The sequence below is a fragment of the Pleurodeles waltl genome, chromosome 3_1 (assembly GCF_031143425.1).
Source record: "Pleurodeles waltl isolate 20211129_DDA chromosome 3_1, aPleWal1.hap1.20221129, whole genome shotgun sequence".
Lineage (NCBI taxonomy): Eukaryota > Metazoa > Chordata > Amphibia > Caudata > Salamandridae > Pleurodeles > Pleurodeles waltl.
Genome location: NC_090440.1, coordinates 707286285 through 707301601, shown reverse-complemented (window position 1 = coordinate 707301601; position 15317 = coordinate 707286285). Strand labels below are relative to the sequence as shown.

Here is a 15317-nt window from a genome sequence, read left to right as displayed (position 1 = left end):
GCTTGAAGAAGGGGCCAAACTCACATGGGAACAAGTGGCACCGTCAGCATCAAGATAAACGTGTCAATGAGTCTCTGACATGATGTCAACCACGGATCCTCAAGGCCCGAAGGCACTCCGGCGGGATCTGGAGAGGGACTGAAAATTCACTCTACAGCCACTCTCTGCTAGCAGAGTTCATCCACTGTAGTGGTTCGCTCGATGGAGAGTCGGAATGGACTTACTACTGGAGGCCATTCTGTGAAGCAGCTCTACGCGAGAGAAGTGCCCGAAATGTTGCAAGGCTCGGAAAGGTGCAAGTGGTGGGAAGTCAGAGAGCCACTTTTGGACTTCCTGTTTACCTGAACTCCTGGTTTTCGAAGTGGAATTGTTCTGAGAACAACCCCGGGAGTGAGTGCACAAGTGAACTTTTGGCTTTGACCAGGATCAAGACCACTTCCACTACTTATTGGAGAGCGTGACCTTTAGTCTCAGATTGATTTGCGGTTCATTTCTGCATAGCATGAGCTCGACTTCGTATTGTGAGAAGTACAAATGCACCCAAGGCAGACGTTGTGGGTGTTCATCACTGACATCTGTCAGTGACAGTCACCACACAGCTAGAAACCTGTTGGTTTAGGGGCCATATCAGCACACTGTGTAAAAATTTAGACATGTTTTACAAGGGAAACAGGTCTGTCAGAGACAGCACTGCTAGCTCCAGATCTGTGTCAGAATGTGCGGAAAGAAAGGAAAGGATGTCAGTGCAAGAAGGAGGTGGTCTTATCGTGGCTCCAGCATCACATCCGGAGCAGACGGACCCCACAGGGAGTCACACAATTCCACATGTCGACACAAAAGAAAATTGCTTTTAAGCTTCAAGATCCAGTCTGGTGCCTGGGAAAATTCAAAAGGTGAGGAATCTGCAATTACACTTTAGTGATGTACTTAGGCTGCCATTGTATCATCTTTAAAGCTACTTACTATGTTAAAAGAAGCTTATTGCCAAGGTAAACTCAAAGGAATTAAAGGGGCCGGTGGGCTTCGAAAATAACCATGGATAAAACATTTCAGAGTTTGGAAAACTATTGGTGCTGCTTTGCGAAATACTCCAATTGGGATTTCTGTTTAACAATGACTCATTATGGAATTCCTTTCCTTTTCCCAATTCCATTGAAAGCCTGGACAAAAATAACCACACAAGGTAAACACACCCAGCACTTGCCTCCATGACAAAAAAAACATGCAACCCACATCCAACATGGGCTATGGTACACTGGTGATGGTTAGAACTGAACAAACGCACAACTAATAGCCAACTGGAGCAAACATACACAATGCATACCTACTAACGCAAACTACATATATCCATTAACAGTTTAGGTCAGGAATCCGATGCAGATACATATGCATGAGCACAAACATCAGCATAGCATTTATGATGGGCAGTGTGTCCTTATTCTATTACAGTGGTCATCGCAACAGACCACATTGAAATATAGCGCTCCTAAGCACCTCTTCTGACCCAGTATCTCCTACCTCCTCTTCCTCTAGCCTCCGCAGAGCATCGCTGATGTATTTCACGTGCTGAGTGGTTAGGGTCACCAAAGCTGTGTAACGGGTGCGAAGGTCCATGAACTGCAAAAAAAAAAAAAAAAAAAACAAGTACATGGTTACACCAATGAAGACATACATGAGATGTGTTAAAGCAAAACCATCAAACATGGGGCCTATTAACTTATCAATTAAGGCTGAGAACAACTTGAACTGAGATGGGGACTGTGGCTAAGTGAGAGAACCTAGAAGAACAGAAGACAGTCAGATGAAAAAAAAAGAAAAGTTGGAGAAGGAGAAATAAAAGTAGGGAAGGCAGAAGGCCAGCTTGGAAAAGAGGAAAAGCAGCATGCAGAAGAAAAGGCAAGACAGAGAGAATAGCAGAGTAAGAGTATCCAAAACCAAAGAAGAGGAATGTAGGAGATGCTAGTTTAAGAAAGAAAAAACAAGAAATAGAATAAAAGAAGGCAGTGCAAAAAGAAGGAAATAAGTTACTGGAGGATATTCTAAAAAGCTCTAAAGTAATGAAGCAGCATTCAACTAAGTGACTCATCAAAGGGCGCCATTCGTGTAAGGAAAGGCTCTAATCAGAAGCACTAACATTTGTGTTTGCATGAAAGGGGAGAAAATACACACCGAAGAGAGAGTTGAATGGAGCAGGTAAAAGTCCAATCCTGCACCAAAGGAGAGCTCTTATGCAGAATGCGTATAATCACTCACCTCCTGTAACAACGTGTCAGAGGAGCCATGTGTGCACGGTCAGCACATGCTTCCTGTCTCATCTGTTCAAAAGACATCATGGGAACACACAGAGACTATAACAGATCACTCGCTTTTTCTGTCGGCACATCAAAAGAGCCACGGATGGGAGGATAACGAGCACACACATCTTACACTGACACAACAGATGAAAGCATAGGTTTTGAGAAAGACTGTAGCAGAGAACTTACCTCCTGTGTTACCACATCAGAGGAGGAGAGCATGCGCCTGCGTTTCCCTGGAGACTTCTGCTGGGACTCCACAAACGCTCGGTATGTCATCAGCTGCAACTCATACTCCTGGAAGGGTAAAGCATTGATGCTTTGTCATAAGGGGACGCCATGAACTAATTCGTAGTTCTGAGTACATGCTTTTTTCAACTGCTCACAAAATCTATGTCCTAGCCTATAACAGGGCTTGAATAAACTACAGATTGGTAAATTCTACCAGGAACATCAGAAAAGCTTTAAACTGAGACAAACAAGAGCCAGACCAGATAGCTTCACAGTGTGAACAGTAGGAGGCAGGAGCACATGTGTAAAAAAAAAAAAAAGTTCTTCATCCTATAAGCATCTGCTCGTAACGTGTAGTGCTATTGATTTACATGATATGCATACTCTCCTGACATCTACTGTTGGGCTCAGATTTTTGCAAGTTGTTTTTCTTCTAAGAATTCTTCTGAATCATGACGTATACTGATCCTTAGCTGGCAATGTGCATGGGCATAGACTCCATGTTAGATTGTTTTCCGCACAACAGGTGAGAGTAATTTGAAGTTGTGACTGAACAGTAAATGATGCACATGTGTATTGAACAAAAAGATAATGACTTAAGGAAAGAGAGATCTGTGATCAGAGCCACACAAGCATCTGGGGAGGAGGGTGGGCACATGTGAATCTACAGTACTACACACTATGAACAATGCTGACAGTGTAACTAACATTTTCCATTTGAAGCATGTGTTGCTGTAGATACAGCACAGACTGTAAAGCAGTACTCTATATACGCAGTGGTTAGTCTGTGGATGATGCAGATGTCTGGAATAAATTTCTTAGAACCATCTGGCCAACAAATGCATGTTATTTGGCTAGAACATCCTCACAGTGCTTAGTAAAGGTGTGCAGGTTAACCATGTTGCCGTCTTGTGTATGTTGGCTAGGGGAATGTTCCCTAAAAAGGCCATGGTAGCGGCCTTCTTTCAAGTGGAGTTAGCGAAGTGACTGCGAGGGCTCTTTTGGCTGTATGATGCCAAGTCTGAATATACGTAACTATAAGTTTAGCAATCCCTGCTTTGGAGATAGGCTGCCCCTAGTGAGGCTTTGCAATGGACACATATATTTAGTCAACCTTGCGAAAAGTTTAGTTCTTTCGATGTAATACATGAGTGTGTGCTTCAAGTCTAGTGTATGAAGCGTTCTCTCCGCTAAAGAATCTAGGCGGAGGAAGAAGATGGGAGCTCTAAAATCTGGTTAAGATAGAATGAGGAATCAACCTTCAGAATGAATTTAGGGTTTGTTCTGACTACTACCATGACTTTGCAAATTTGTATGAAAGGTTCTTGCAGAGTCAGGGCCTGCAGCTCACTAATGTGGCGTAACTCGGTTACTGCCACCAGGAATGCTACCTTCCGGGAAAGGTACTAGAGTGCTCAAGAGTGTAAGGGTCCAAATGGACCCATGAGCCAGGTAAATGTGATATTGAGGTTTCACAGTGGCGCAGGAGGAAAGATAAGAGTAATGACTCTTTTGAGGCCCTCCATGAACGCCTTGATAACAGGGTTGGGAATGAGAGAGGGGAGATTATATCTTCGACTGCAGGTGTTAAAGGGATCTACCTTCTTTGCGTTTGCGATACAGTAGCAGGCAAATCTTTTCCACTTTGCGGCATAGCTCGCACGTGGTAGGTCTATGGAACTCACACAGGACATCCATGCAATCTTGAGAGACATTCAAGTAACCAAATTCTAGAACATCTTGTGTCAGATCAATAGATTGAGTTGTTTGGGATCTGGGTGCCCGATTTGGCCTTGGTTCCTGGTGAGAAGGCCCACACCATTGGGGAGCCTCTCGAGGTGAACATCTCTAGTAGGGCTGATATCAAGGCTGTCTGGCCCAGGTGGGGGCCACCACAATGAGGGTTAATGATGTTTGCAGCATCTATCGTACTATCAATGGACAGACCGGGAAAGGTGGAAAAGAGTAGGCAAATATCCCAGACCAGATGAAATATAATGCACTGTCCATGGATCAAGGGTGTGGGTACCTGGAGGTGAAGTTTTGCATGTTTTGTTCTCGGCGGTCGCAAACATGTCTACATTGGGAATGATCCCCCTGCCCATCCTCTCCCCCACAACCGTTTCTGAAGGTAGTATATGGCTGTCATATTGTCTGTCCTGAACAGTAATACTTAGCCCTGGATAAGTGGTAGGAAGGCTTTAATGGTAGGTCAGACCACCAGATGCTTCAGATAGTTGATGTGGTGGCACTGCTGTTGAGGAGTCCGCACACCCTACACTTTGTTGTAGTCAAGGTGGGCCCCCCACCCAGTTTGGGAGGCATCCGTGGTAATGGTGACCGGCAGAATGGGGTCCAGGATAGGTCTGCCCTGCAAGAAATTGTTGATGTTCCACTAGAGAGTGATGGGTGCTGGCCATTACCAACACTAGATCTTCCATATGACCGCCTGCTTATGACCTTTTTGACAGGCACATGTAGCCCGGCCTGGGATGCACCAGACCATCACATCAACAGGAGCATTACAGTTTTTACTGTGAGGTAAAGTGGCTGAAAAAGATTTAGAAGTTGGCCAAAGACTGCTACTCTTTGAGGACTTCGGTACTCTTTAGCTATCACTGAATTTAAAAGCGTTCCTAGTAAAGGTTGGCGGTGGGGCTTGGCCATGTTTACAGTGAACCCAAGACTGTGCTGAATTGAAGAAGTGAGAAAGTCAATTGTGTGTGTGGCTGCTTGCAATGTTGACCAGCCAATCTTCGAAATAGGGAAACTCATGGATGCCCTCCCCCTTTAAGTGGGAGGCCCCACTGCAGGCACTTGGTGAACACCCTTGGGGCAATGGCAACGCTTATGCTGAGTATTTTCAAATGATAATGCTGACCGCTTACCAGGAAATGCAGGTAGTGTTGGAGGGCGGGATGGATGGGAATGTTGATTTAAGCATCCTTGAAGTCTAACGCCGCCATGTAGTCTCCTTGCTGGACTAGAGGTATGAGATCCCACAGCACTGCGGGCCGAGGATCAGAATGGGGGAAGTGTAGTGAATATCCCCACATGCCCTGTTGTTGGGTGGGCAGTGGCTCAATGGTGCCCTTTGTCAGTCGAGATCTCTTTACTGGAGGCTCCCTTGCCTCTACCTCTATTGTTGCTGTTCCTAAATGTGCCTCTAGAGTATTTGTAAGGAAATGCCTCCTTGGCATGGTTGCCCCCTGACTTTTTGCCTTTGCTGATGCTATGTTTACAATTGAAAGTGTGCTGAGGCCTGCTAACCAGGCCCCAGCACCAGTGTTCTTTCCCTAACCTGTACTTTTGTATCCACAATTGGCAGACCCTGGCATCCAGATAAGTCCCTTGTAACTGGTACTTCTAGTACCAAGGGCCCTGATGCCAAGGAAGGTCTCTAAGGGCTGCAGCATGTCTTATGCCACCCTGGAGACCTCTCACTCAGCACAGACACACTGCTTGCCAGCTTGTGTGTGCTAGTGAGGACAAAACGAGTAAGTCGACATGGCACTCCCCTCAGGGTGCCATGCCAGCCTCTCACTGCCTATGCAAGTATAGGTCAGTCACCCCTCTAGCAGGCCTTACAGCCCTAAGGCAGGGTGCACTATACCATAGGTGAGGGTACCAGTGCATGAGCATGGTACCCCTACAGTGTCTAAACAAAACCTTAGACATTGTAAGTGCAGGGTAGCCATAAGAGTATATGGTCTGGGAGTTTGTCAAACACGAACTCCACAGCACCATAATGGCTACACTGAAAACTGGGAAGTTTGGTATCAAACTTCTCAGCACAATAAATGCACACTGATGCCAGTGTACATTTTATTGTAAAATACACCACAGAGGGCACCTTAGAGGTGCCCCCTGAAACTTAACCGACTATCTGTGTAGGCTGACTAGTTTTAGCAGCCTGCCACAAACCGAGACATGTTGCTGGCCCCATGGGGAGAGTGCCTTTGTCACTCTGAGGCCAGTAACAAAGCCTGCACTGGGTGGAGATGCTAACACCTCTCCCAGGCAGGAATTGTCACACCTGGCGGTGAGCCTCAAAGGCTCACCTCCTTTGTGCCAACCCAGCAGGACACTCCAGCTAGTGGAGTTGCCCGCCCCCTCCGGCCAGGCCCCACTTTTGGCGGCAAGGCCAGAGAAAATAATGAGAAAAACAAGGAGGAGTCACTGGCCAGTCAGGACAGCCCCTAAGGTGTCCTGAGCTGAAGTGACTCTAACTTTTAGAAATCCTCCATCTTGCAGATGGAGGATTCCCCCAATAGGGTTAGGATTGTGACCCCCTCCCCTTGGGAGGAGGCACAAAGAGGGTGTACCCACCCTCAGGGCTAGTAGCCATTGGCTACTAACCCCCCAGACCTAAACACGCCCTTAAATTTAGTATTTAAGGGCTACCCTGAACCCTAGAAAATTAGATTCCTGCAACTACAAGAAGAAGGACTGCCTAGCTGAAAACCCCTGCAGAGGAAGACCAGAAGACGACAACTGCCTTGGCTCCAGAAACTCACCGGCCTGTCTCCTGCCTTCCAAAGATCCTGCTCCAGCGACGCCTTCCAAAGGGACCAGCGACCTCGACATCCTCTGAGGACTGCCCCTGCTTCGAAAAGACAAGAAACTCCCGAGGACAGCGGACCTGCTCCAAGAAAAGCTGCAACTTTGTTTCCAGCAGCTTTAAAGAACCCTGCAAGCTCCCCGCAAGAAGCGTGAGACTTGCAACACTGCACCCGGCGACCCCGACTCGGCTGGTGGCGATCCAACACCTCAGGAGGGACCCCAGGACTACTCTAAGACTGTGAGTACAAAAACCTGTCCCCCCTGAACCCCCACAGCGCCGCCTGCAGAGGGAATCCCGAGGCTTCCCCTGACCGCGACTCTTTGAATCCAAAGTCCCGACACCTGGGAGAGACCCTGCACCCGCAGCCCCCAGGACCTGAAGGACCGGACTTTCACTGGAGGAGTGACCCCCAGGAGTCCCTCTCCCTTGACCAAGTGGAGGTTTCCCCGAGGAACCCCCCCCTTGCCTGCCTGCAGCGCTGAAGAGATCCCTAGATCTCCCATTGACTTCCATTACAAACCCGACGCTTGTTTCTACACTGCACCCGGCCGCCCCCGCGCTGCTGAGGGTGAAATTTCTGTGTGGGCTTGTGTCCCCCCCGGTGCCCTACAAAACCCCCCTGGTCTGCCCTCCGAAGACGCGGGTACTTACCTGCAAGCAGACCGGAACCGGGGCACCCCCTTCTCTCCATTCTAGCCTATGTGTTTTGGGCACCACTTTGAACTCTGCACCTGACCGGCCCTGAGCTGCTGGTGTGGTGACTTTGGGGTTGCTCTGAACCCCCAACGGTGGGCTACCTTGGACCAAGAACTAAGCCCTGTAAGTGTCTTACTTACCTGGTTAACCTAACAAATACTTACCTCCCCTAGGAACTGTGAAAATTGCACTAAGCGTCCACTTTTAAAACAGCTATTTGTGAATAACTTGAAAAGTATACATGCAATTTTGATGATTTGAAGTTCCTAAAGTACTTACCTGCAATACCTTTCGAATGAGATATTACATGTAGAATTTGAACCTGTGGTTCTTAAAATAAACTAAGAAAAGATATTTTTCTATATAAAAACCTATTGGCTGGATTTGTCTCTGAGTGTGTGTACCTCATTTATTGTCTATGTGTATGTACAACAAATGCTTAACACTACTCCTTGGATAAGCCTACTGCTCGACCACACTACCACAAAATAGAGCATTAGTATTATCTCTTTTTACCACTATTTTACCTCTAAGGGGAACCCTTGGACTCTGTGCATGCTATTCCTTACTTTGAAATAGCACATACAGAGCCAACTTCCTACATTGGTGGATCAGCGGTGGGGTACAAGACTTTGCATTTGCTGGACTACTCAGCCAATACCTGATCACACGACAAATTCCAAAATTGTCATTAGAAATTGATTTTTGCAATTTGAAAAGTTTTCTAAATTCTTAAAAGACCTGCTAGGGCCTTGTGTTAGATCCTGTTTAGCATTTCTTTTAGAGTTTAAAAGTTTGTAAAAGTTTGAATTAGATTCTAGAACCAGTTGTAGATTCTTAAAAAGTATTCCAACTTTTAGAAGCAAAATGTCTAGCACAGATGTGACTGTGGTGGAACTCGACACCACGCCTTACCTCCATCTTAAGATGAGGGAGCTAAGGTCACTCTGTAAAATAAAGAAAATAACAATGGGCCCCAAACCTACCAAAATACAGCTCCAGGAGCTTTTGGCAGAGTTTGAAAAGGCCAACCCCTCTGAGGGTGGCAACTCAGAGGAAGAGGATAGTGACTTGGAGGAAAATTCCCCCCTACCAGTCCTATCTAGGGAGAACCGGGTCCCTCAAACCCTGACTCCTAAAATAATAGTCAGAGATGCTGGTTCCCTAACAGGAGAGACCAACACCTCTGAAATCACTGAGGATAGCCCCAGTGAAGAGGACATCCAGTTAGCCAGGATGGCCAAAAGATTGGCTTTGGAAAGACAGATCCTAGCCATAGAGAGGGAAAGACAAGAGATGGGCCTAGGACCCATCAATGGTGGCAGCAACATAAATAGGGTCAGAGATTCTCCTGACATGTTGAAAATCCCTAAAGGGATTGTAACTAAATATGAAGATGGTGATGACATCACCAAATGGTTCACAGCTTTTGAGAGGGCTTGTGTAACCAGAAAAGTGAACAGATCTCACTGGGGTGCTCTCCTTTGGGAAATGTTCACAGGAAAGTGTAGGGATAGACTCCTCACACTCTCTGGACAAGATGCAGAATCTTATGACCTCATGAAGGGTACCCTGATTGAGGGCTTTGGATTCTCCACTGAGGAGTATAGGATTAGATTCAGGGGGGCTCAAAAATCCTCGAGCCAGACCTGGGTTGACTTTGTAGACTACTCAGTGAAAACACTAGATGGTTGGATTCAAGGCAGTGGTGTAAGTAATTATGATGGGCTGTACAATTTATTTGTGAAAGAACACCTGTTAAGTAATTGTTTCAATGATAAACTGCATCAGCATCTGGTAGACCTAGGACCAATTTCTCCCCAAGAATTGGGAAAGAAGGCGGACCATTGGGTCAAGACAAGGGTGTCCAAGACTTCAACAGGGGGTGACCAAAAGAAAGGGGTCACAAAGACTCCCCAGGGGAAGGGTGATGAGACAACCAAAACTAAAAATAGTAAAGAGTCTTCTACAGGCCCCCAAAAACCTGCACAGGAGGGTGGGCCCAGAGCCTCTTCACAAAACAATGGGTACAAGGGTAAAAACTTTGATCCCAAAAAGGCCTGGTGTCATAGCTGTAAACAGCATGGACACCAAACTGGAGACAAGGCCTGTCCCAAGAAAGGTTCCACTCCAAACTCCCATCCAGGTAACACTGGTATGGCTAGTCTCCAAGTGGGATCAACAGTGTGCCCAGAGCAAATCAGGGTCCACACTGAAGCTACTCTAGTTTCTGAGGGTGGGGTGGATTTAGCCACACTAGCTGTCTGGCCGCCTAACATGCAAAAATACAGACAGCAACTCTTAATTAATGGGACTAGAATAGAGGGCCTGAGGGATACAGGTGCCAGTGTCACCATGGTGACAGAAAAACTGGTTTCCCCTGGCCAATACCTGACTGGAAAAACTTACACAGTCACCAACGCTGACAATCAGAAAAAAGTACATCCCATGGCAATGGTTACTTTAGAATGGGGAGGGGTCAATGGCCTGAAACAGGTGGTGGTCTCCTCAAATATCCCAGTGGACTGTCTGCTTGGAAATGACCTGGAGTCCTCAGCATGGGCTGAGGTAGAACTAAAAACCCATGCAGCAATGCTGGGTATCCCTGAACTGGTGTGTGTGAAAACAAGAGCACAGTGCAAGGCACAGGGTGAACAAGTAGAGCTGGAGTCTGGAAGAATGGCCCAGCCTACCAAGAGGAAAGGAAAGTCAGTTGGGAAACCAACTGCAACACAGCAAAAGAAAGGGAACCTCTCTTCTCAGGAAGAAGTTCTGCCCTCTGAGGGAACTGAGCCTTTGGAGCTTGAACCTTACCAGGTTGAGCTCTTAGGCCCAGGGGGACCCTCAAGGGAGGAGCTGTGTAAGGGACAAGAAACCTGTCCCTCTCTTGAAGGCCTTAGGCAGCAAGCTGCTGAAGAGTCCAAAGGCAAGAAAAATGGAACGCATAGGGTCTATTGGGAAGATGGACTCCTGTACACTGAGGCCAGAGACCCCAAACCTGGTGCCACTAGGAGAGTGGTAGTGCCTCAGTTGTTCAGAGAGTTCATCCTAACATTGGCCCATGACATTCCCCTTGCTGGACATTTGGGACAAACCAAGACGTGGGAGAGGTTAGTCAACCACTTCTACTGGCCCAATATGTCCAACATGGTTAAGGAGTTTTGCCTCTCCTGCCCCACCTGTCAAGCCAGTGGTAAGACAGGTGGGCATCCAAAGGCCCCCCTCATTCCACTCCCAGTGGTGGGGGTTCCCTTTGAAAGAGTGGGTGTGGACATAGTTGGTCCACTAGAACCTCCCACAGCCTCAGGAAATATGTATATCCTGGTAGTAGTGGATCATGCTACCAGGTATCCTGAAGCTATTCCCCTTAGGTCGACTACTGCCCCTGCAGTAGCCAAGGCCCTCATTGATATCTTTACCAGAGTGGGTTTCCCTAAGGAGGTGGTGTCTGACAGAGGTACCAACTTCATGTCAGCATACCTAAAGCACATGTGGAATGAGTGTGGAGTGACTTATAAATTCACTACACCATACCATCCACAAACTAATGGCTTGGTTGAGAGATTCAACAAGACATTAAAAGGCATGATCATGGGGCTCCCAGAAAAGCTCAAAAGGAGATGGGATGTCCTCTTGCCATGTCTGCTTTTCGCTTACAGAGAGGTGCCACAGAAGGGAGTAGGATTCTCACCCTTTGAACTTTTGTTTGGTCATCCTGTAAGGGGACCACTTGCCCTTGTTAAAGAAGGCTGGGAGAGACCTCTCCATGAGCCTAAACAGGACATAGTGGACTATGTACTTGGCCTTCGCTCTAGAATGGCAGAGTACATGGAAAAGGCAACCAAAAACCTTGAGGCCAGCCAACAGCTCCAGAAGTTTTGGTATGACCAAAAGGCTGCACTAGTTGAGTTCCAACCAGGGCAGAAAGTCTGGGTTCTGGAGCCTGTGGCTCCCAGGGCACTCCAGGACAAATGGAGTGGCCCTTACCCAGTACTAGAAAGGAAGAGTCAGGTCACCTACCTGGTGGACCTGGGCACAAGCAGGAGCCCCAAGAGGGTGATCCATGTGAACCGCCTTAAGCTCTTCCATGACAGGGCTGATGTGAATCTGTTGATGGTAACAGATGAGGATCAGGAGGCAGAGAGTGAACCTCTCCCTGACCTTCTGTCATCAGACCCAAAAGATGGCACAGTAGATGGAGTGATCTACTCAGACACCCTCTCTGGCCAACAGCAAGCTGATTGTAGGAGAGTCCTACAACAGTTTCCTGAACTCTTCTCCTTGACCCCTGGTCAGACACACCTGTGTACCCATGATGTGGACACAGGAGACAGCATGCCTGTCAAGAACAAAATCTTTAGACAATCTGACCATGTCAAAGAAAGCATCAAGGTGGAAGTCCACAAGATGCTGGAATTGGGAGTAATTGAGCGCTCTGACAGCCCCTGGGCTAGCCCAGTGGTCTTAGTCCCCAAACCTCACACCAAAGATGGAAAGAAAGAGATGAGGTTTTGTGTGGACTACAGAGGGCTCAATTCTGTCACCAAGACAGATGCTCATCCAATTCCAAGAGCTGATGAGCTCATAGACAAATTAGGTGCTGCCAAATTTCTAAGTACCTTTGACTTGACAGCAGGGTACTGGCAAATAAAAATGGCACCTGGAGCAAAAGAAAAGACAGCATTCTCCACACCTGATGGGCATTATCAGTTTACTGTTATGCCCTTTGGTTTAAAGAATGCCCCTGCCACCTTCCAAAGGTTGGTGAATCAAGTCCTTGCTGGCTTGGAGTCCTTTAGCACAGCTTATCTTGATGATATTGCTGTCTTTAGCTCCACCTGGCAGGATCACCTGGTCCACCTGAGGAAGGTTTTGAAGGCTCTGCAATCGGCAGGCCTCTCTATCAAGGCATCCAAATGCCAGATAGGGCAGGGAACTGTGGTTTACTTGGGACACCTTGTAGGTGGAGGCCAAGTTCAGCCACTCCAACCCAAGATCCAGACTATTCTGGACTGGGTAGCTCCAAAAACCCAGACTCAAGTCAGGGCATTCCTTGGCTTGACTGGGTATTACAGGAGGTTTGTGAAGGGATATGGATCCATTGTGACAGCCCTCACTGAACTCACCTCCAAGAAAATGCCCAAGAAAGTAAACTGGACTGTGGAATGCCAACAGGCCTTTGACACCCTGAAACAGGCAATGTGCTCAGCACCAGTTCTCAAAGCTCCAGATTATTCTAAGCAGTTCATTGTGCAGACTGATGCCTCTGAACATGGGATAGGGGCAGTTTTGTCCCAAACAAATGATGATGGCCTTGACCAGCCTGTTGCTTTCATTAGCAGGAGGTTACTCCCCAGGGAGCAGCGTTGGAGTGCCATTGAGAGGGAGGCCTTTGCTGTGGTTTGGTCCCTGAAGAAGCTGAGACCATACCTCTTTGGGACTCACTTCCTAGTTCAAACTGACCACAGACCTCTCAAATGGCTGATGCAAATGAAAGGTGAAAATCCTAAACTGTTGAGGTGGTCCATCTCCCTACAGGGAATGGACTTTATAGTGGAACACAGACCTGGGACTGCCCATGCCAATGCAGATGGCCTTTCCAGGTTCTTCCACTTAGAAAATGAAGACTCTCTTGGGAAAGGTTAGTCTCATCCTCTTTCGTTTGGGGGGGGGTTGTGTAAGGAAATGCCTCCTTGGCATGGTTGCCCCCTGACTTTTTGCCTTTGCTGATGCTATGTTTACAATTGAAAGTGTGCTGAGGCCTGCTAACCAGGCCCCAGCACCAGTGTTCTTTCCCTAACCTGTACTTTTGTATCCACAATTGGCAGACCCTGGCATCCAGATAAGTCCCTTGTAACTGGTACTTCTAGTACCAAGGGCCCTGATGCCAAGGAAGGTCTCTAAGGGCTGCAGCATGTCTTATGCCACCCTGGAGACCTCTCACTCAGCACAGACACACTGCTTGCCAGCTTGTGTGTGCTAGTGAGGACAAAACGAGTAAGTCGACATGGCACTCCCCTCAGGGTGCCATGCCAGCCTCTCACTGCCTATGCAAGTATAGGTCAGTCACCCCTCTAGCAGGCCTTACAGCCCTAAGGCAGGGTGCACTATACCATAGGTGAGGGTACCAGTGCATGAGCATGGTACCCCTACAGTGTCTAAACAAAACCTTAGACATTGTAAGTGCAGGGTAGCCATAAGAGTATATGGTCTGGGAGTTTGTCAAACACGAACTCCACAGCACCATAATGGCTACACTGAAAACTGGGAAGTTTGGTATCAAACTTCTCAGCACAATAAATGCACACTGATGCCAGTGTACATTTTATTGTAAAATACACCACAGAGGGCACCTTAGAGGTGCCCCCTGAAACTTAACCGACTATCTGTGTAGGCTGACTAGTTTTAGCAGCCTGCCACAAACCGAGACATGTTGCTGGCCCCATGGGGAGAGTGCCTTTGTCACTCTGAGGCCAGTAACAAAGCCTGCACTGGGTGGAGATGCTAACACCTCTCCCAGGCAGGAATTGTCACACCTGGCGGTGAGCCTCAAAGGCTCACCTCCTTTGTGCCAACCCAGCAGGACACTCCAGCTAGTGGAGTTGCCCGCCCCCTCCGGCCAGGCCCCACTTTTGGCGGCAAGGCCGGAGAAAATAATGAGAAAAACAAGGAGGAGTCACTGGCCAGTCAGGACAGCCCCTAAGGTGTCCTGAGCTGAAGTGACTCTAACTTTTAGAAATCCTCCATCTTGCAGATGGAGGATTCCCCCAATAGGGTTAGGATTGTGACCCCCTCCCCTTGGGAGGAGGCACAAAGAGGGTGTACCCACCCTCAGGGCTAGTAGCCATTGGCTACTAACCCCCCAGACCTAAACACGCCCTTAAATTTAGTATTTAAGGGCTACCCTGAACCCTAGAAAATTAGATTCCTGCAACTATAAGAAGAAGGACTGCCTAGCTGAAAACCCCTGCAGAGGAAGACCAGAAGACGACAACTGCCTTGGCTCCAGAAACTCACCGGCCTGTCTCCTGCCTTCCAAAGATCCTGCTCCAGCGACGCCTTCCAAAGGGACCAGCGACCTCGACATCCTCTGAGGACTGCCCCTGCTTCGAAAAGACAAGAAACTCCCGAGGACAGCGGACCTGCTCCAAGAAAAGCTGCAACTTTGTTTCCAGCAGCTTTAAAGAACCCTGCAAGCTCCCCGCAAGAAGCGTGAGACTTGCAACACTGCACCCGGCGACCCCGACTCGGCTGGTGGCGATCCAACACCTCAGGAGGGACCCCAGGACTACTCTAAGACTGTGAGTACAAAAACCTGTCCCCCCTGAACCCCCACAGCGCCGCCTGCAGAGGGAATCCCGAGGCTTCCCCTGACCGCGACTCTTTGAATCCAAAGTCCCGACACCTGGGAGAGACCCTGCACCCGCAGCCCCCAGGACCTGAAGGACCGGACTTTCACTGGAGGAGTGACCCCCAGGAGTCCCTCTCCCTTGACCAAGTGGAGGTTTCCCCGAGGAACCCCCCCCTTGCCT

At 48.1% G+C, this 15317-nt stretch overlaps 1 protein-coding gene across 3 annotated transcripts in view; it reads right to left on the bottom strand.

Annotated features, from left to right (window-relative positions):
* Positions 1–15317, bottom strand: part of MACF1 (microtubule actin crosslinking factor 1) — a 1225213-nt gene that overhangs the window by 841538 nt on the left and 368358 nt on the right. For all 3 annotated transcript variants that reach the window (XM_069223412.1, XM_069223414.1, XM_069223413.1), the window contains 2 exons: positions 2484–2591; positions 1519–1617 (listed from right to left, as the gene is read on the bottom strand). In XM_069223412.1, coding sequence (XP_069079513.1) covers positions 1519–1617; positions 2484–2591 — 207 coding nt within the window. The remainder of the gene's footprint in view (positions 1–1518; positions 1618–2483; positions 2592–15317) is intronic.